General features: G+C 38.6%; 3 protein-coding genes across 4 annotated transcripts; 2 read left to right on the top strand and 1 right to left on the bottom strand.

The window, feature by feature from the left end:
* The first annotated feature begins 10 nt into the window (after positions 1 to 10).
* Positions 11 to 4,712, top strand: LOC132988130 (F-box only protein 40-like). The gene is made up of 6 exons (XM_061055284.1): positions 11 to 163; positions 433 to 1,611; positions 2,301 to 2,587; positions 2,802 to 2,933; positions 3,337 to 3,673; positions 4,344 to 4,712. The coding sequence occupies exons 1-6, from the start codon at positions 161 to 163 to the stop codon at positions 4,560 to 4,562; spliced, it is 2,157 nt and encodes a 718-aa protein (XP_060911267.1). The 5' UTR covers positions 11 to 160; the 3' UTR covers positions 4,563 to 4,712.
* Positions 4,713 to 4,784: 72 nt separating this feature from the next.
* Positions 4,785 to 8,977, bottom strand: LOC132988133 (TLC domain-containing protein 2-like). Of its 2 annotated transcripts, none has more exons than XM_061055288.1 (7): positions 8,860 to 8,977; positions 8,685 to 8,769; positions 8,064 to 8,309; positions 7,663 to 7,745; positions 6,817 to 6,899; positions 5,304 to 5,503; positions 4,785 to 5,188 (listed from the first exon to the last, which is right to left on the bottom strand). In XM_061055288.1, the coding sequence occupies exons 3-7, from the start codon at positions 8,240 to 8,242 to the stop codon at positions 4,990 to 4,992; spliced, it is 744 nt and encodes a 247-aa protein (XP_060911271.1). In that variant the 5' UTR covers positions 8,243 to 8,309; positions 8,685 to 8,769; positions 8,860 to 8,977; the 3' UTR covers positions 4,785 to 4,989. The 2 variants fall into 2 exon arrangements, with proteins under 2 accessions (XP_060911271.1, XP_060911272.1); XM_061055289.1 differs by having other exon boundaries at positions 8,856 to 8,975.
* Positions 8,978 to 8,999: 22 nt separating this feature from the next.
* Positions 9,000 to 20,637, top strand: LOC132988131 (apoptosis-inducing factor 3-like). The gene is made up of 19 exons (XM_061055285.1): positions 9,000 to 9,138; positions 9,349 to 9,436; positions 10,566 to 10,675; positions 10,945 to 11,054; positions 11,142 to 11,186; positions 11,883 to 11,964; positions 12,348 to 12,460; positions 12,555 to 12,641; positions 13,361 to 13,452; positions 14,899 to 15,029; positions 15,437 to 15,552; positions 15,645 to 15,716; positions 16,319 to 16,382; positions 17,102 to 17,178; positions 17,623 to 17,740; positions 17,956 to 18,054; positions 18,256 to 18,331; positions 18,446 to 18,550; positions 18,787 to 20,637. Exons 1-19 carry the CDS (start codon positions 9,120 to 9,122, stop codon positions 18,818 to 18,820), a joined length of 1,638 nt encoding a protein of 545 aa, XP_060911268.1. The 5' UTR covers positions 9,000 to 9,119; the 3' UTR covers positions 18,821 to 20,637.
* Positions 20,638 to 21,013: the final 376 nt, after the last annotated feature.

Raw genomic sequence — 21,013 nt, 5'->3', positions numbered from 1 at the left:
TACTATTCAATGTTCCCATTTGGTTGTAATGCCACAGGCCACAGCAGGTGTCCTGCTAGTGACTGTGTCAAAATGCATTAAAGCTGATTGTAAAGTGAGGACATTGACAGTGTCCTTTTTGTTTGCAGGACAGACTTCAAGCTTTCAGATGATCTGAAGCATGGTATGGTTTTATTTTACAATCCTTGTCTTAATTCATGTCGTCTGAAACTGACATCAACAGTTTGTTCTTAATCAAGCAAATTGCTGTATCAGAAGCTGTTGTGCAAAAGTAATATGCGCTTTTATGTAAATATTTATATATATATTATATTTATATTATATATATATTATATTTATTGTAATATAAGTTTACTGGATCTGACTCTTCTCTTGATCCTTACATCAATCTGTTTCTTAACTTTTATTTTTGTCTTACCTAAACCCAATCAGAGTTCTCGAGCCTCCAGAGTGCGACAGCATGTCCACTGTGACTCCTGCTACAGCCGGCGCTGCAGGGCTCGGGTGGAGGTCTCTGTGTGCTGTGCGATCATCCCATGCCGCCTGCACTGTGGAGCTCTATTCCACCTGTGCAAAGAGGAGGATCACCTGCTGCTCTGCCCCAACGTGAGGGTGCCCTGTCTCAATGTTGAGTACGGCTGCCCGCTCCACCTGCCACGCTCCTCACAAGCAGCTCACCTTCAAGTATGTCCAGCCAGCGTGGTGTGCTGCTCCATGGAGTGGAACCGCTGGCCTGCAAACGATGCCCACTCTTTCTCGAACGTAGAGCTGCATGAAAACCTGCTGCATGAAAGACAACAAGGTGGCTGTCTGGATCTGGCCATGGCCCTGAAGGACCAGGACCGCCTCTTTCACCTCATGAAGATGAAGAAACTGTTCCCAGAGCTGATCCAGAGTGTGGAGGAGGATGAGAAAGAGGAAGAGAGGAGGGAAGAGGAGAGAAGAAAGGAGAAGCAAATGCAGAAAAGGGCTGCTTTGGAAAAGGAGGCAGCAGAAAGGGCGGCTGCAAAGGAAGTCGCCAGGGAGTATTTTGACTTGTTAAACTCCCATATACCTGATGGAAAAGAAGATGAGGACGAGTCAGCTGAAGATGAATTTGAGCAGGGGCCAATACTCTCCCTTGAGGAGAGAGAAGCTATTGCTAGGGGCTCGGGATTTGACGCGGAAGTGTTAGAAAACTACAGTGCCTGGGAGCGCATGTTCAGTATGGAGATGGGCGGATGCAGAGAGGCTGGAGGGGCAGCAGGGGCGGGCAGAGGTCAGGGGCCTGCTAAAGGACAAGAAAGACGCCTGGGAACTTTGACAGAGGAAGATACAGATGAGCTCTGTGTAGGTGCATCCAACATCTGTAAACAGGGGAGAACTGCATGCATCGTTTCCTCCACATCCAACTCCTCCTGTCTTTCAGGAAAACTGAAGAAGAAATTTGTGTACGGACACATTGAGCCCATGAAGATTATCACTGTGCGTACTTTTAAAGTTCCAACAAGCTTCTCTGCCAAGCAGGGCCGCATTCGCAACCCTAGTTTCTACAAGAGGGAGAGTCAAGCTGTAGACACCAGCGACCTGGGGGTGACGCCAGAGGAGATGCCAGTGTGGGAGGAGGTTCAGGTGAGAAAAAAGATCATGTTCATCCTCATAATCGTCACCAATCGTCTCATTTACTGTGGTAACTACGGCTTTTATTTATTCCTACAAATTCTGCGTTAACTTGACAATGGCTGCAAAAAGATGAACACAACACCAACTACACTGTCCCAGGTTGAATGACAATCTGAAACTTCAACTGATGATCCATAGAGCTGTATTGGCAGTTGCTATCTGCCATGAACAGAGTGAATAATAAATGAACGAGTGAATGAAAAAAAAAATTGAAGACACACCTGCCTCACTTCTACTCCAACAGACATTACTTTTTCAAAATAAAAGCACCATCATTTAGAATGTTACAAGAAACAACAAAAAAGCATGAAGAAAATTCTTTAAAAAAAATCTATCATGACACCACAGAGAGGTTGTTTTTTCAGAAATTTCTTAGGGAAATGTTAGGCTTTTAGTGGCTAAAGTTTGTCTCACGTTTACAAGATAGTTTTATTTACTCTGTCATGCCGAAAAGGTAGAATACAGTAAAGGCCTCCTTTACTGTCTTTTTAAGAGTTTGAGGTTGCTACTTGGCTTAGGCTTATGTTTTTATTAAATACGTCCATGACTCTGCTTTTACTTTTAACAATTCCCGTTAAGCAGTGTAACCACAAATGTACTCAAAATGTACAGTATGACAAAATATGTTTGCTCCTCAGGCCTCTCTGCTGTGCTCCCTGGAGAAGGAGCAAAGGGGTCACCTGATCGCAGAAAGCAGATGCACAGATGGTCTGCTACAAGATGAAGGCACACAGACGTACAACTTCTTGTCTGCTCCCTTCCGGAGAAACACGTCACTGGCAGACCTGACCACTGAAAAACCGCTGGAGCTGCACCTTCAGCTGCAGGTGGAGAGTGTAACCAGCAGACACCACAAGGCCAGCTCTGCCTTTACCTTCCTCTGTGGACACATCTTTCAGCGCAGAGAATACGGCAAACATTATAGGTGGGCTTCATTATTTTCCACATCCAGATTTCCTTTCGAGTACATATTAGTTATCTCAACCAACAGCACCTGAGCTGATTTTGTAAAACAAAACAAAAACCCAAAACATAAAACTGTATTATTCAGGCTAATATGCTCCAGTTTAAATGTTTGTATTTGGCTATACAATACTAGTGACGATTCATTTTGTAATTGTACACGTTCTCAAACTTAGGAACATACACAGTGACATCCAGATGGGTGTGAATGGGTGGTTTGAGCAGAGATGCCCTCTGGCCTACCTGGGATGCACCTACAACCAGAAGAGGTTTCATCCATCCACACATGAAGCTACCGTCTCCTACAAGTGAGATAAAACACATAGTTTCCTTTTCTTTTTATGTTTGGTACTGATGTACCTTCCTTCAGGTGTATTAGATTAGATTAAAGCAGCATATTATGATTGTATAAAGGAACATTCAGAGTATAAAGTGATTCACCTGTGAGAGGGAACGTTTTATTTGATGTTATGTGTTGCTTTCATTTTGATCATTTTCTATAACCACATGCATAATTAACTTGTTGACCAATAGGACAGCAGTGTTTTAATTTAAAGTGGAGGTAGGTAGAGGTGAATGAGTGTCAATTTTAAAGCTGACAAGTCTTTGCAGACAAAGAAATCCTAGATTAACTGACAGTATTCAATGAGCCAATGAAATCCCTGCAGATATATTAAAGTAAATATCTCACCACAGTCCTAACTTTTTCAGCGAGGATCTAGGCTGTCTGAGCCTGCATCCCACCACTTCTGCCTCTCTGGGTAATACCTCCCAGAAGTCCAGGAGCTCAGCAGACTCCTCCAACACTCAGAGGAAGAGAGGGGGTCGAGGTGGACGAGGAGAGGACTCTCTGAGCTGTCTCCCCTACGAGGTGCTGTGCCACATAGCCAGTTTCCTGGACAGTCTGTCCCTGTCCCAGCTGGCTCTGGTGTCAAAGCTCATGAGGCAGGTGTGCTCCTCTCTGCTGCAGGAGAGAGGGATGGTGACCCTCAGCTGGGAGAGGAAAACATACTCACACGGGGGAGCCAAGTGGAGGGTGACGCAGAGGGTAAGAGGCAACGTGTCTGTCAGGAGAATCTATGAGGAGTGACAGTTGACATGCTTTCATCAGCAGTACTCGGGCTGTTTTAAATATGTCATTTATATTCAAGCTAAACTGAATAATACATAAGATAGGGTCAAAACTAAGGTGAGAAAACATGAGGCAATACAGAATCCAGTAAAGTACTATACACAAGTACATGCAGTGATGTTTGTAATAACACTTAAATTTAAGGAATTAAATGCAAACTTTGACAGAAACCATATTTGAGAAATATGTATTTGATGGAAACATGTCCCATCTATTAACCTGGAGAAGGCAGGCTTGGTGACCTACACTGCAGCCAGTCAAGGGAGCATATACTGCATGTATATATATATGTGTGTGTGTTACCATACAACGCAATTTGATATTAGGCAATATACTTTTTGAACTTTACCAACACCTATACAAAGCTGGGAAAACGTACCAAATCACACTACCAGCAGTGATTAGAGACCATGAACATTGCATAACCCCTGCTGCAGTCTGCAGGAGCATTTTTGGCGTCTCATCAGTCATAGCACACATCAAATTTAATAAAAGGTATATTCTTTAAATCAGGCATGAATATTTAGCTCTCTCTCTCTCTCTCACTCTCTCTCTCTCTCTCTTCTGCATGTGTGTGCGACCTCAGGTGTGGCAGTTCAGCACCTTGTTCTCCCCAGTGGACACTTGGTGTTTCCGAGATGTGCCGTCCATGTCCGAGCATCTAAAGGTGTGTCCCTACTATGAGAGAGAGTCCAGGACAGAGAAGATTCACCTGCCACGTATCAGAGAGGACACCCACACTACCAGCAGCTGTAAAGGTGCCACTCTGGTTAGCTTGTTTCAGCACGAGAGGATCATGATGTAATGCAAACTTGATGACACTGCTCTAATATTTCATTGTATGTTCATTAAATCATCTCGCTATAGTGGCATGTTGTCCACTCTTATTCCTGTCACTGATGTTGTTGCTGTTTGAAAATAAAACAGGAGCAATTTTGCTTCCCAGATGACTTTCTTGTAATTTCTAAAGTTTATCAGTTGAAATAAAAGCAAACTAAAGTAAGTACAAAACTGTGTTTCTAAAAAAAAGTTTATATTTTAAACAAAAGAGTTATTACATTGATCTGACAACATGAAAAAGTTGTGTTACAATCAAAAGTAATAATGGAAAAATACAAGCAAGAAGAACTATTAGTCACAGTGGACCTCCGATCCTCGCTCCACGGTTTATCCACAGCCTGAGGTAGAAAAATTAGCCATATTGACCAGAACACACGCAGCAGTGGCTCCCTCTAGTGGTTCTTGCTGGTATTGTGAGGGTTGGTGAGGAAGTCTGCTCTGAGCAGTCTGTAAAGCAGCACCATGTTCATGGTGGAGATGAGACTCAGACCTGTTGTCCCAATCATGAAGACAAAGCGAGGTATATGTTCACGATGAGACGCCAGCCAGCGGGTCATCCATCCCGTCGTACAGATACGAAATACCAGTAAACTTCAGGTGAAACCAGAGAGAGAAACTGTGTAAGTACACTTTCTGCAAAAACATGACATGTTAGTAAGAAACATGTGGCCTCTCTGAAACCTCCAGAAACTGAGTCACCACCTACGTTCCCAGGTTGAGCCAGCTGGTCAGGCTGTAGGTCACAGAGGTGCGAAGTGCTGCAGGTCCAGTTCTGTTCCCTTGTCCTAGCAGCAGGAGGACTTGTCTGATGTGAAGGAAAACTGAGTTGATCTCAATCAGCAAAGAGACCACAGCAAAGCCCAGATAGAGACGAGAGGTCACAGCTAGAGTGAAGCAGGAGATTACCTGAGAAAACAGTTTGAGCAGGGGAATCAAAGGTTAACACCAGAAGTAGAACCTCAATAAGTTGTTTTTTTGCTACTTGAAAAAAAAAAAAAAGATTCTATAATGATTATGCATCAAACAGTATAATACCACTATTTAGTAAACATTATTGAAATGGTAACACAAACACGCTGAATAATTTATTCATACAGTCAAAACAAAATATGATATTACCAATGTCACCTGTAGTTCTAGATTTAATATTTTTCCTGGGAATAAATTAAATTGGACCCTTAGAAACCTATAACAGTAGACCTTTAAAAAAAGTTAAATTATTTTTTGTAAGTGGTTAGTTATCAAACCTTACACATTTTAATAAGCAATAAGAAGAACAAGGTTTCTGTTACCAAGTTGTGAATAGTTGGTTTGGCTGGTGTAAATATCCTGCAGCATAACTTGATTCATATAATCACTTGAGCTTATCAGAAAGACCTCCAAAGTGGAAAAGTATATATATATATATATATATATATATATATATATATAGACTATTGAACATTGCACCAAGTTGACTTGAACTATGATGAAATAGCTGTGTAAAGGATAAATCTTCCCTCATCTAGAGATAAATGTTTTCTTCTTTTAGATCACAAACTTTAAAGAGTTTCACAGCTTTAAGCAGACAGACACACACACACACACACACACACACACACACACACACACACACACACCAACATCAACACAAACACACCCTGAAACATGTCTTACATTTTACAATATTGTGGTACAAAAGTCCGACACACAGAGGCGATCACTGCTGGAGGTGAATGAGGTCATGACCTCTGCTGCCTGAGATTGAACTGTCACACAGATAAGGGCTGAGAGAATAACAGCGAAGGATGACGGTGCATTTTCATTTACTGACCTCGTCATTATCACAACATACAAAAGGTGTAAGGGCTGGATGAATTAAGAAAAACCCTTTAAAAAATGTTAACAAATACAAATGTTTTTGTTTACATATGTCATATGGAGACATTAGTATTAATTTCTGTCTGTTTAATAACCAGTTAGAAATGTCTAGTAGGAGCTTTTTGACCTTTGACCTCAGATTATTATTTTATTCTACTTGACTGAGATTAGAGAGAAAGTGTTGTTCAAGGACAAAATGAAACTTCTACATTTTTGTAACTAAACTTAAATCTCTAAAATGTTGCCATAGTAGGTCATGCTGATATTGTGTGTAGTTTCAAATAATGAATGAGAAATTATTAAGGCTCCCTCTCTTTGCCAACTGATCACACACACACACACACACACACACACATTACCGTGGAGTGGTGGAGAAGCACTTCCCGTGACTGTTTAAGTGATTGGTTTAAGCTCACATCCAAGAAGTCATTAATAAAATAACCTGCAGGAGAAAAATAACTTTACTTTTATGTTAGCAAAAAACACTACATCCATACACAGGGCATCAGGAAATATACAAAATAATGATCTCATTGTGAGCTTTTGATGGGAGAGACCACAAGAAGGAAATCCCATTATTTGTCTTGGTTTGATTTAAACGGGTTCAAAGCTGTTATTAAGAGTAAAATATGTCAAATCTAACTGTTTATTTGTTGAATACATTTTTGTCTCAGCATTAACCATCACAGTTTCCGATGACATTCTAATGTGTTCTAAGAGAAATGTGTCATTGTTAGTACACTTTATCCCCTTTCCTCTGGGGACTCACATGGAATCATCTGTAAGCATAATTTCTGCCTGACTGACATTAAACAGTTTAACAATTAAGAGAGTTTCAAGTTCACCATGCCATCAGACTACATCTTGTTTTTTATCTGTTTTTTTATTTTTTTATTTAGATACCAAGTGGCAGAAATTCCAAACGGTGTGCCTTAAATTTATGTAAATATAACCTTGTATGGACAGAATTCAATTTGCAAGATGAGTAAATACATGTTTTACTTGATTTAATCCAAGCAGCGCATGACCTAGGGAACTTGCTGTAAAAATGTCATAGATCCAAAGAATTAAAAAGACCTCTTCATTTTATCTTCGTTTGTAATTCTTGATAAGGTTAAATGACAAAGAACGTTGTTCTCAGCCTTGAGCGCTGGAGGAAGTAATCTATCTATGAATTTAAAGTTGTGTCAGAGGGAGGGTTTCACCTGTTGATACTGCTACAAGGCAGTGGGAGAGCAAGGAGTAAGAGGAGATCAGGTCCTCCAGCATCTTAGGTTGACAGTACAAACTGCATGTCCAGAGAGAGAGGAAGACAAAAGAGAGATCACAGGGAGAGTATCGAGGTTAAATCGAGGTTAAATCGACCTGTTTACAGCTGCATTAAGATTTTAAACTTTTACTCTGCACTGTAATTATTATAATGTTTTATTTATTTAAATGAATTTCATTTGAACATATTTTCAGATTTAACAATTTCAGTGGTTTTTAAATGTTCTATTTTAATGTTTCTTTTCTTTCCTCTGTCCTGATGCTTTTGTCTTGTGTGAAGCACTTTGAATTGTGCTGTATAAATAAACTTTGCCTTGCCTATTGTGTGTTTACGCACCATGAAACAGCCCATGCTCCAGTCAGCGAGCTGTGAGCCAAAGATGTCATGGTGTTCCTCCACTTCCACATTTTATTGTGTGCCAGCTCGGGTGTCGGCAGGAATCCGACAACCGTGTTCAGCAGTTTGAAGGAGCACGCAGATCCTCCAACAACCAGAAGTGTTGACTTCCAATCCATAACGAGATTGGTGCCCAATGTTTACTTCGTATCCCAGCTATACTCCTGTGTTCAGGGCACTTGTCAGCTGAAAACGAGGAGGGGAAGAGAAGAGCTATCTCTAACCTTTGACACACATTCCTGTCTTCAAGTAGCAGGGAAAGAGGTCATGTGGACTCCTTTTCATTATGACATTGTGGTGTGATTTTGAAAGAGAGACAAGTCTCACAACCCAAGCCAACTATCATATTTATGCGACAATGACACAATAAAGACATCAGCCACTGTTACAATAATGTGTAGGAGAAGAAATTTGATTCAAATCGAGACAAAGACCATTTGTAAACAAATGAAAAGGCTATAGGCCTAATTTAGATTGAGTATCCACTTTTTATCCTATGAAATCCTTGAACTTTACAGTGAACTTTTGAAACTTAAAACGGAGTATGAATGAAAGTATTACCTCCGGTTTTGTAAGAGGTGCTTTTGTCGCCGGTCCATTCAGGGTCGCGGCTGGTGCCTCGTCAGCTCTTTTCTCCACACGGCCGCTGTGAAACACAAAAGACCGGGGTCGCTTTTTCTCTGGGACAATAACTGGCTGAACATGAGCTGTGACATCACAGGGACCGCTCACCTACCGGAGTCCCAGAAGAATCACTTTTTTTGGGTTGATTTACACTCGTCTTGTCAATCCTCCTAAATCGTCCACTTTCCCCGGTCTCATAGGATCAAGCGATGAGGGTTTGGGATGGATCACCGTGGAAACGGACTCTTCCATCGTCAACCTGATAAGAAGAGGACACGAAAAAACGTCATTCAGCGAACCATCTGACTAACTTTTAATGTTTCTGGAGGACTTTAGCGTTTCTTGTGTTGTGTTGTAATAACTGAATCAGAGATGTCTGGGACCAGACCACGTGAGTAGGCTAATATTGTTTTATTACCCAGCAATTTGATGATTAGGGTCAATAGGCAAACTGTCTCCAGATGTCTTTAAGCCCTTTAAGATTTTAATGCTTGATTATCAAACTGTAGGCTACATGGAACAATTAGGATTGTTTAACTTCAGTCAGTTCATTTGAAATGTTTGCGCATGCTCGTCTTTGTTTGCGCGTGCATGTGTTTAGCGCGACAGGAGCTTCCGGACTCAGATCCAGAGGACTCAGAGGAGCTGACCGGGGTGGTGTGTCTGGAGTCAGACCTGCTGGACGGACAGTAAGAACAGGACGGGGGTAGCCTATTGTTCACAACCTGACAAACAGACATAGGCCTACGTTCAATAGCCTACCTCCAGGAATTATTTATCAAAATGAATCCACAGTTTATAGCAAAACATGTCCCCAGCATATTGTCCTCTTTGACCCAACTATCTTGTTTAATTTAAAGTCTTTAGTCTAGCCTACATTTAAAGCTATTGTTTTTGAAGCGATAAAAGACAATGGTCAGTTAATTGTGCTTGACATACACTGATACATCATTTTCCAGTTCAGGTGTTGATAAACACAAGTCAGTTTGAGACCTGAATTTCCATTAGGGGTTACATTCATGAAAACTGTCTGACTTTGTATTCTTAATCCTGCATGGAATACGTCAATCAATGATTGACTACTACAAGAATCCAAGTCAAGCTGACAGTTTTGTACTGCAAAATCTTAAACAGAGTAACAACATCAGAGACTTCTGATAGCATTTTCTTTTCATGAAATTCTCCCTCTTAAAAAGAAATCTAGACCAGCGGTTCCATAAACCTTTAGACTAAAATACAAATCTTCTAAGTAAGAGTTCTCACTACAGATTCCTACAATGTCAAAAAATTAAATCCACTCTATGATATTTAGTAGGCTATTTATCACAGTCATTCACCGGAAGCCACACCATAAAGTACAGCCAAATTAAATCAACATTTTAACTCAAAATCTGACCGTATTTTACAACAACTACATCATGCCGTGTTGAGGAAGACTTAAAAGTAGCAATGACCAGAAACTGATTACAAAAATGAAATTGTTTTTGTCAAGAAACTGACAAGGATAATTTCCCCTGTAGTTCACCATCCACTCGTTTTCTTTTGCCAGTTGAGTCTCTCCCTGCCAATTATGGTATTACAAATAATGCAGGTGTAAGGCCTTTCACATTGGCTGCACTTTCGTAAACTAAGAGAATGTAGTTTATGGCAAAGAGAGGATTCAAGTGTTGTTGAAAAAAATAAGTCTACAATTTCATACACAAAATATGTAATTCTCTCCTTCTGAGTGATATGAAAACACCATCTTAGGAACAATCAAATCGAGATGTGTAGGTCATTGTTGTACTCGTGTGTGTGTGTGTGTGTATGTTACCTCAGGATGATGGAGGTCGAGGTGGGACATCACAGCGTTCTGTTGACACGCAGTGAGGGTAGATACAATGCCATTGGTAACCAGTGTACACACTATGGCGCTCCACTCAGCCAAGGTAAAGATGCATCTGTAGTGAGTTTAGAATTGAACACTTGTTCAATTTATTAACTCAACTTTATCTGTGAAAAAAAGTGTATCCATCATATCAGTGTCTTATCCAAAACATTCAATAAATCACAGTTGTCAAAGCTTTACTATAGTATAATGTTGAAGTATTTGTGTTGGAATATGGAATTTTAACTATTGACATCATGTTTAAGTTATCACAGAGTTAGTGTGTGTGTGTGTGTGTGTGTGTGTGTGTGTGTGTGTGTTTGTATTTAGGGTTTATTTTGGGCAACAAAGTGCGCTGCCCGTGGCATGGTGCCTGTTTCAACATCCACACAGGGGATCTGGAGGAATTCCCCGGCATGGACTGTCTTCCCTGCCACAAGGTAAAAACCAGAGACATCGACAGACAAAAAGATATTTAGCTTACAAATTAATTTAATCAGATTTTAATTTGCCTTTCTTTCATTAAGGTCAAAGTACAAAACAGTAAAGTGTACGTCACAGTTAACAAAAAGGTAAGAAGTGTCCTTTTTTCAGTTGATGCTGATCTGCTGCCGCTCCTCAAAAATGCCTTGTTAACAAAGTCACTTATCAGTGGGAATAAGAAACTCTGTATGTGGATTTATGAGAGATATTTTTATTTTATATTATAATGTATTTTGTCTTTGATGATCAGATTTTTGCACTTGCCATGGTTAAAGTCTGCTGTCATCTGCTATTAAAACTTCAATCCCAGGAGGGTTAACAAGCCTTAAAAATCCTAAGAATTAATTTAAAGAAATAATAATGGTAAAGTAAACAGAGTTGTGTTGTGTCTTTAGTTGTTGATTCGTTTTGTAATTTAAAGTCATGCTGGATACAAAAGAAAGAAACTTACATTTCTTGCACCTATTATAATAAAGCAGTGTCTTTAATTATTCACTAGTGCTTAGATACCATTCAGTCAATAGTTGTCTTTATGGAGAGCAAGAAACTGAAAAGGTATAGTAACTTCAGCATTAAAGCAACCAAATGATACAAATACAAAAAACAGAATACATTAATGTTCAATGATTCAAACTACAGTGTTCAACAATTTCACTTTAAATATTTAATATCTTAAAATAAAAAAATATATCGTATTGTTTTCTGAGTATTTGAAACATTTTAAATTAGTACTAATTCTTCCTTTTGATTGGTTTATATGATTGTGCGTTTTATCCATGATTCAGACTCTCATGCAGGAGAAGAGAATTAAGAGTATGGGAGGTGCAGAGCCTGGAGTTACTCACACTATTCTGCTGCTGGGAGGAGGTGAGAGTCGGCCATTGTTCATGTCTTTTTATACGTTTGTGTATTAAAGCTTTATCAATTAGTAGATGAATACACAGGCTGACTAACAGAAAATTATCTACTTTGATAATCATCCTTTTTTATTAAAATTGATGCAAACATGCCAAATACTTCTTTGTTCGTTCAAACAAAGAAAAATACATAGTTTCTTTTTTCTTTGCAGCCAACACATGATTACTCATGTGTTCTCATTTTTGAGTAATGACCTAGCCGAACCTCTAGATATGGTTAGATAAAACTGCTATACATGCAGGTGGACAGCAAACAGTGTTAAAAATGATACCAACTACAGTATGTGAGGAGTTTTCTGTGTGTGATTGTGAGTTAACTCTCTGTAAGTGCAGGTGCTGCATCACTGATCTGTGCAGAGACTCTGAGGCAGGAATATTTTGGTGGCAGAATCATCATGGCCTCCAGAGATGAACTTTTACCCTACGACAAAACACGACTCAGCAAGGTGCACCAAAACTCTGAGAATGGATAAATGTGTAATGTGTTTCATGGAGATGTTACAGATGAACAAACACACAAACCCTGACTCCATGTAACAGGTGATGAACGTGGAGAGCGACAGTATACTGCTGAGGAGGATGGATTTCTTCCACAAGTATGACATCGAGGTGTGGCTCAGAAAAGAAGTGAGTTGTTGTACTAAACTGGATCAATACAAACCTGAACTATTGTTTCCTGATCAGAGGTGTCAAAAGTATTGACATTCATTACTCAGGTAGAAGTATAGATACTAGGGTTTAACAAGACTTCTGTAGAAGTTGAAGTATCAACTCAAGCTTTTTACTCAAGTAAAAGTGTAAAAGTACTGGTTTCAAAACTACTTAAAGTATAAAAGTAAAAGTTCTGTAAGGGAAGAAAAATGCCATTAAGGACAAAAGCTTCGGCCGCGCCACAGCGTGTCTGAATGGTATATGTTTATACTTCTCATCCAACCACAATCTAATTCACTCTGACCGGATGGCGCAATTTATCTGGATAGGTTTTTTGTGTTTTTTTGAACGATGACAAGCCAGTATGAAAACAAGCCGAAATGAAATAGGAGTAACAAGGCTATTTTTAAAATGTAAGGAGTAGAAAGTACAGATAATTGCGTGAAAATGTAAGAAGTAGAAGTAAAAAGTCAGCTGAAAAATAATTACTCCAGTAAAGTATAGATACCCAAAATTTCTACTTCAGTAAGGTAACAAAGTCTTTGTACTTCGTTAGTTAACACCTCTGTTCCTGATGCAGTGTTGGCTACATAGTTCATTATTCTCTGGACTCTTTATTTGGTCCTTTGACTTGATTAATGATTTGGACGTGTGTGAATGCTTCAGAAACTGAGTGGACTCTGACTGTGTTGCAGGCGATGTCAGTGGACACGGATAAGAAGACAGTCACATTTGATGACGGTTCAGTCCAGAGCTATGACCAGCTCCTCATCTCAACAGGCTGCAGGTATTTTATTATACAATAACACAATTAAAAAAAAGTGCAGTGCTAGTACGAACATAACATTACTACAAACTGTAATACAAGGATTTATTTCAACAAAGGGGCAAAAGGCAAAATAAGGCTTACCTTTCAAAAGTCCAACTAAAGTTCAAAAATATATGTATCACAGGTGCAGTCAGATTAAATGAACTGAAGAGGGAAGGTAAACTGAATAGACACAGGGGTAATCAGACACAGGTGAGACTAACTGTACAGGTAAAGACCATCAGGGCAATCAAAATGGAGGGAAACCAGACAAAGGGTGGAAGTAATACAAGACAAGAAACACTGTGGAGAAGAACTAAAAAATAAAACAGGAAACACTAAAGACACACTGAGAACTCAAGAATGTAACAGTAACAACCGGACATAAATAAAAAACACGAGGATAAGAAATGACAAAATAAAACAGGAAAGACTTAACTTGGAAATAACGCTATAAAAAATACACAAGGGAAACAAGCAAAACACGAAGGAAGAAAGAGACAAAGTAAAACAGGAAATTAAATCCAAACACTGAAATAAACAAAATACAAAACTAAACCAGAAATTCATGACAGTTCAACTATATCTAAAAAACATAACTGACCCCACTATATCTTATAGGTTGTAGTTTTACTTAAAATTGACCTCTGTCAATACACAGACAATTAAACACACAGAATCTGTTTGTGAGTTGCAATCTTATTTGAAACCAGGGTCAGTCAAAGCCTTTTAAGGGAGGAGGGGTTTAAGCCGCCACCAATCATTCTGCTAATGAGAAAATAATAATAATAATAATTTAGGAAAATGAAAATCTAAACACGTTTTTTTTCTGGTAAAAATTGAAGAAACACTTCCATGATGCGTTGTCCACAGAAACATGCTTGAATCTGATCCTCTGCTCACTTGTCTCTTTTTAGAGCTCTGCATTCAAGCAACTGCACATATTGATAACTGACCATTGCCACATTAACTACCATCACCTTAAGTCCTTGTCTTTACTTTGCTGAAGGATATTTGATAATGTATGAAAATGTGAAAATAAGAAGATAACGCTAACAATGGTGAACATGGAGAGCGAGAATTTTAGGAATGGGGTTAGTTACTTGTGATGGTCACTTAACTTAGCAGCCTCTGCCACCAGTGACTGAATGGGTGTGAATGTGTAGGTGTGACCTGCGAGGTAAAAGTGCTTTTCTAGTCAGAAGACTAGAAAAGCGCTACACAAGCTCAAGTTAGGAGTCATGAGTAATGACAAACAGTGAATCAAACTGCCAGAGACATCTGTTATAATATTGGAATATTGATATTTGGCAACAGCAATAAGATAATTGTATCACCTGAGTCAGGACGGTGATATATTTCCGTTTCCATATGTTGTCCCACCTCTATACTTGCCAGAGTGGTCATTGTGTTCCTGTCTCTTAGAGCAAAGGGTCTGGACCTGCCGGGGATGAAGCTGGACAACGTCAAGATGTTGGAGACACCGGAGGACGCCCGACAAATCCACTCAGTCTGCCTGGGCTGCAACGTTGTCCTCGTGGGAACCTCTTTTGTCGGTACTGTTTGGAGCTTTGTTTTTATAGATCTATCTATCTATCGTAAATATTCTGTAGGAGAAAAAACACTTTTTTTTTTAGTTCATCTGGGTTCATGGAGGCTAAAAACCTACACAAGGCTACAAAACATTATTAAAACAACAAAGATAACTCCTTACATGCCACATAATATTTATAAAATAATTAATGGATTAATCTTTTCTCTTTAATATTCAAATGATGGGGAAAAGAGAGAGTTGATGTTTATTAGGAGTTTCTAATGAGGTTTTCATATTCATGTTTGCAATATACTATACATTTTTATGTTTCTTTTTACGATTTATTTCAATACAATTGTAATTGCTATTTGTTGTAGCTTTTATTTGAATGTTACTCACTTCACCTTCACCAACCTGTTTCCCTTTCAGGCATGGAAATTGCATCTTATTTGATAGACAAAGCCTCCAGTATCACAGTGATTGGCAGCAGTGAGATGCCTTACCAGAACACACTGGGCCGGGAAATTGGAAAAGTCACTATGATGGTAAGAGAGAGTAAGTCCTGAATAGTATCTACACATTATTATTTTTTTAAATTCAGTATCTAATAGTTTGATTTCTATTTTTTTTTCTGTAGATGCTGTCAGAGAAAAATGTGAGATTCTACATGAATGATAATGTGACAGAAGTCATTGGTGCTGATGGCAAGGTATGCTGGGAAGATACTTTTTTTATATCAGTCAAAATTCAGACTACAAGCGCTACAAAGGCCAACCCTTGAGATATTTTTTATGGTGTGATTATTAAGTGAATACATTTGTTTGTGACAAGACAGTCAACCTGTTATAACAGAAGCCAAAGTAAAGACAACATGTGGTTAACATGCAGTTATACCCTGCTAACATGCACAGATGGCATCATGACTACATTCATTGTCATAGAAGAGGAAATACCCATAATTGACCAGCACATCACACTAAATCATGTTCAGTTATCAGTCTTCCACATATGTCTAAGACACACATTTTGAGGTCTCTATTATTATTATCTCATCTTTAAAAAATGATGTAATCCAGAACTTATTTCAATAATCCGATTCTATGTTGTTGTTTTTTCGAGAAAATTCAACCCATAACTAAAAATCAAGCTTTGTTTCCTTGAGATAAAAACATTGACTTGTGATTGCAAAATAAAATAGCTGCCGTTTGTGGCTCCCACAGTCTTCTTCAACAGTAAACACAGAGTAAAAACTATTTTGGGAAATATGAAACATATTTCTTCCGTGTCCTTTTTTCCCTTTTCTTCCTAAAGGTGAAGGAGGTTGTGCTTAAAAGTGGAAAAGTTATCCCGGCCGACGTTTTCATAGTTGGCATTGGTAAGTCGAATGCAGACAGTTTTCTGTGATATCCAACTTATAAACATCCGATTTAAACAAATCTTTATTTTCTCTGCTCATTACCTGTATAACTGGGAAAATTCAATATCATTAACCATTTAATGTTCAATAAAGTCATATAATAACAGTAAAAGACGTTTCATGTCCTGTCAAAGCTGACATTTCTTAAAGGAATATTACTTTATCCTGGCTCTGTCCAAAGGCACCAAAATAAGTCACACACTGAACACACTTCACAGTATGTGCTGTGTACTACTGATGCAGGATTTTGGCTGAGAATGGTGACTTCCTTGACTCTCTGCTGGTCGTAGCAAAGAAAACGAAACCTCAACTCAACCAGCATATTTCCACTACACTTCAGCCTACATGTAAACTAGAATAATGTGAGAGGACTTTTAAATGACTTACCTCTGGAGATGGTGGTTCCCATTCCCTAGTTTTTAAGCTAAGCTAACCTGTTGCTTGCTGTGGCTTCACATAGTAGAAACACAACCCCAAAATGACTTGTGACCTTTGGAGGAGCTTAATGGAGTTTTTTTTTTTTTTTTTTAACTCAACAAACCTAAGAAATGTGGTGGGGCAACAGAACAAGTTGGATAAGTATACAAACAGAAGTCGTTGTGTTTGTTCAAACATAGCATCATAACAAAAATATAAGAAGAGAAATTACTTGTGTCCCATTTTTTTTCTTCCCCCAGGTATCAAACCGAACTCAGAGTTCTTGCGTGGGAGCAAAATACAGATGGACTCGAAAAACTTCGTAAAAGTCGACAAGGTCAGCAGCTGTGACTCACCCTGTTATTAACATCCAGTTCTGTGCCTCCATTCTCAACACATTTAGTCATCTAATATGTGTTTTTGTTTCGATTTACCTCCTCATCATTTGGGGTCCCACAGATCAACTTAATGTGTAAATGTTTAATTTTTCATCTCTTAATAACCAATTTTTTCCTTAGAATTTTTCTTTTCTGTGATTTTTCTGGCCTTATTGAATCCTAACATGCCGAAATATATTTTATTTTATTAACACTTCTTTTTGCTTCAGAATACTTAAAGACGTTTATGTTATTTCCTGTAAAATCAGGGAAAGTCCTGATGTGTGAGGCTGATAGTCAGTGTGTATATGTTTTTTTTTTTTGTTGCACAGTCACAGTATACAGAGCAGAGGTTATATGTACAGCACCATAAATGAGTTCTTCTTCATATCGTCTTCCTGCAGTACATGTGCACTAACGTCCCCGGTGTGTTCTGCGGGGGTGACCTGGCCACCTTCCCCCTGAAGATGGCTAAACACCAGCTGGTCAACATCGGACACTGGCAGATGGCACAAGCACACGGTAATGCAGTAACAATGTAAAAATAAAGGCACAGTCAATTTCACTGACTTTTAACCACTGTAGGTATTATGACATACTGAACACAAATAAACACAATTCACAACCCTCATCATCTGTTCTTTTTCATATAGGGTGTTTGATATTTGTGTATACTATATATTGTTTATTTGTATGCCTAGTTCAATACAATATGTTTTTTGTTTGTTGTCATTCAGGGAGAATAGCAGCTCTGAACATGATGGATAAACAGACTGAACTCAGCTCAGTTCCTTTCTACTGGACCGTCCTACTTGGTAAAACCATCCGATATGCAGGTGGGCACACACACAAACATTTGTCTATATTTGTAGCTTTCTAATTCTTACATCCAAAACTCTTTACTAACCAAATCCTTTATCAGAGAGCAAAACCTAAACTGCTTATCCTGCTGCTGTTTGCATATCCTATTCCCACTGAGTCAAACCATGACAGATTTGTGATCACCAATTCACAAAACTATGTTTGATTGTGTGCAGGCTATGGGGAGGGATACACTGAGATTGTAATGAAAGGAAAGTTTGAGGACAGGAAGTTTCTGGCATTGTATATCAAGTAAGTCAATACAAACAGCTGCTGTCTTAAGGAAGAAACATCTGCAATCTGACAAATCTTACTTTATGATTCAATATCCAAACACATTTTTTTTGTGTGTTTACATCTCTGTAGAGATGATGAGGTCATAGCAGCAGCGAGCCTAAACTACGACCCTGCTGTGTCTGCAGTAGCTGAGAGGCTGGTAACAGGGAAAGTCATCTCAAAGAAAGAGGCTGAGTATGTTATCATCTTTTGATAATCCTTGTTAAAGACAGAGACGATGGTAGAGGGCTTTGTGGTTAATGTCTTTCAGTCATCGACAGCCGTCACATCCATAGGTATAGCTGCCTCCAAGTGACAAAGAGAATCTGAAATACTAGAAATAAATGATCCCTTGAACAGATAATTGCAATATCAAATGAATTAACTTGAATGTTGTAAAGCATGTTCCTCTAATTTTACTCTCTTGACAGATCAGATGACCTGAGCTGGTTGCAGTTGTCCTGATTTACACTGCTCCATTCATCCTCTCATCACCAGTACCATGTCAATGTGCAGTCAGAATGTTGTTCATCCGTCTCTTCAACACCTGCGTTCTCACCAACGAAAAAGAGTCCGAAGAGCTTGATTAAAACTCTCATCTTAGAAGAGACGGACATCCCTCATGGCAGGGTGTAAAATAACACAATTTATATTTACAGTGTTGACATACTGGATTTATACTGTACGTCATGGAGTCAGTGTTCATGTCAGGGGATCCACCATGCAAACAACAGATACCTCACTTGGATGCAGCTTTTGCAACTTATTTTTTAATATATTCCTTTTTTATTATTTTATTAGATTTTATAACATTTTTATGGCTTCGTGTCTCCGGGGAAATTTCAGCACCAGTCCAGAGACATCGCACTAAAGATGCCTCAGTTTGTTCACTGCTCTTTTTTGAAGGCGGTGTGTGCTGCCTTAGACGAGTCTGCTGGAAAAAAAACACAAGTGACCTTAATGCCCACTGCAGTTGTGTATGTGGTCGGGTCGGAGAGGGGATTAGGAGAACAGAGGGGGAGTGGTCTGCTCTTTGAAGCAGAGATGCTGAAATAGGCAATGATAACAAAACACACAAACGGGGAACAATAAGCCTTCGACAAACAGCACACACAGGCAGATGGACAAAAGAAATGCTGTGTTTTTCTCACGCCCCCCCCCCCATTGTCTCTCTGCTACTATCCCTGTCTCACTGTCTTTAATTCACTCCTCTCTTTCCACCTCCACATTCACTCTTTGATTCACCCTCAGTGCTCTTCCTCATTTGGCTGTACCCAGGGTTCAACTGGTGCACACTCTTAAGGCCAGTACTAGTTATAAAGTTTTAGCTTCTGAGGTTGCTACTAGTTAGTATATTGGTAAGATTTTATATGTAAAAGATTTTAAACTTTTCTGCCAAACATGACACAAGGTCTTTTATTTTCAATCATGATCAGTATTTCAACCATAGACTGTAAATAATATTTTAACTTGAAATGCATGGTCTTTCTAGATATGTCACACATGGATCAAATCTTCTTTGATGGTACACGTGATTTTGTATCACATACGCAACTAATATTGTAATTAGGGCTGTCAAACACATTTTTTTTTAAATTGTGATTAATTGCTGAATCATGACTAATTGCATTTTTATCCGCATGTTTAAAATTCCGTTATTTCGCATTTAAAAATCAAAAATGGTTGGCTTTTGTTTTTAGTATTTTTGTACAGTCTTAAACTGAGAGTACTTTAGTTGCTGTTTGAATTCAAACTTGCTTTTATTTTAAAAAGGAAAGGACCTTCCAGTAGATCGAAGGTTACGACATTTATTTTATCATTAAAAAAGTAACCTGTTACTTAATAAAAAAACTAAACACAGCGAAAGAGAATGGAAAAAACGTTAAGTGTTTGATGTCACAAGGTATATATTACTTTTGATTCATCAACTGAACCGTCTAGGATTTTTTTTTTAAGTGAAATGAGCAATTCATAGACGCAGCAGGGTGGTTCTTTGCCATCATTGTGACTACAGGGAGCCACTGCAGAGGCTTATCCAGTCAAAAGGGACAAAATATCAGGCAATAAATGCAATAAAAAAATGCATGCATTCATTTCATTAATCTTAAATTGATCGTGATTAACCACTAAATGCAGACAGCCCTAATTGTGATATCAAAATGTTCTTAATTATCAACTGAGAAACTCTATCTTTATCGGCTTAAGATCAAATCGAACATGGGCAATCAACAAAAAATATTAGAAAGCCTCAGAAATTGGTCATTGTGGATAAATTTTTTAGGCTTTATTGGGGAAAAAATATTTTATTCCTCTGACCAGATATTCCTGCTAGTCAAGGATTCATTCAAAGCATTATACTGTCACATTACAGCTTCAAATGTAAATTTATCACCCAGGAACAGATTGAAGTCTTACTGACACTATTCACATTGTTACATATGATAAGAATAGCCACGCATCGTTATTTCAAGATCCCAATATAAAGGACTTGTCATCATAAGAAAAAAAACGTTTTTCTTGATGGTGTCCTGCGACTAGCACAGTGGATAACATCTTTACATTTACTTTATATTTTCTTGAGCTAAATGATCTCATTATTTGTTTTCTCACAGAACAAGACAAATCAACCTGCTATCACTGGAAAGCAATCTGTAATCT

This window comes from Labrus mixtus, chromosome 14, assembly GCF_963584025.1.
Source record: "Labrus mixtus chromosome 14, fLabMix1.1, whole genome shotgun sequence".
NCBI classification, from domain to species: domain Eukaryota; kingdom Metazoa; phylum Chordata; class Actinopteri; order Labriformes; family Labridae; genus Labrus; species Labrus mixtus.
The sequence above is the reverse complement of the archived record's forward strand: the minus strand, read 5'-3'. Positions and strand labels throughout refer to the sequence as shown.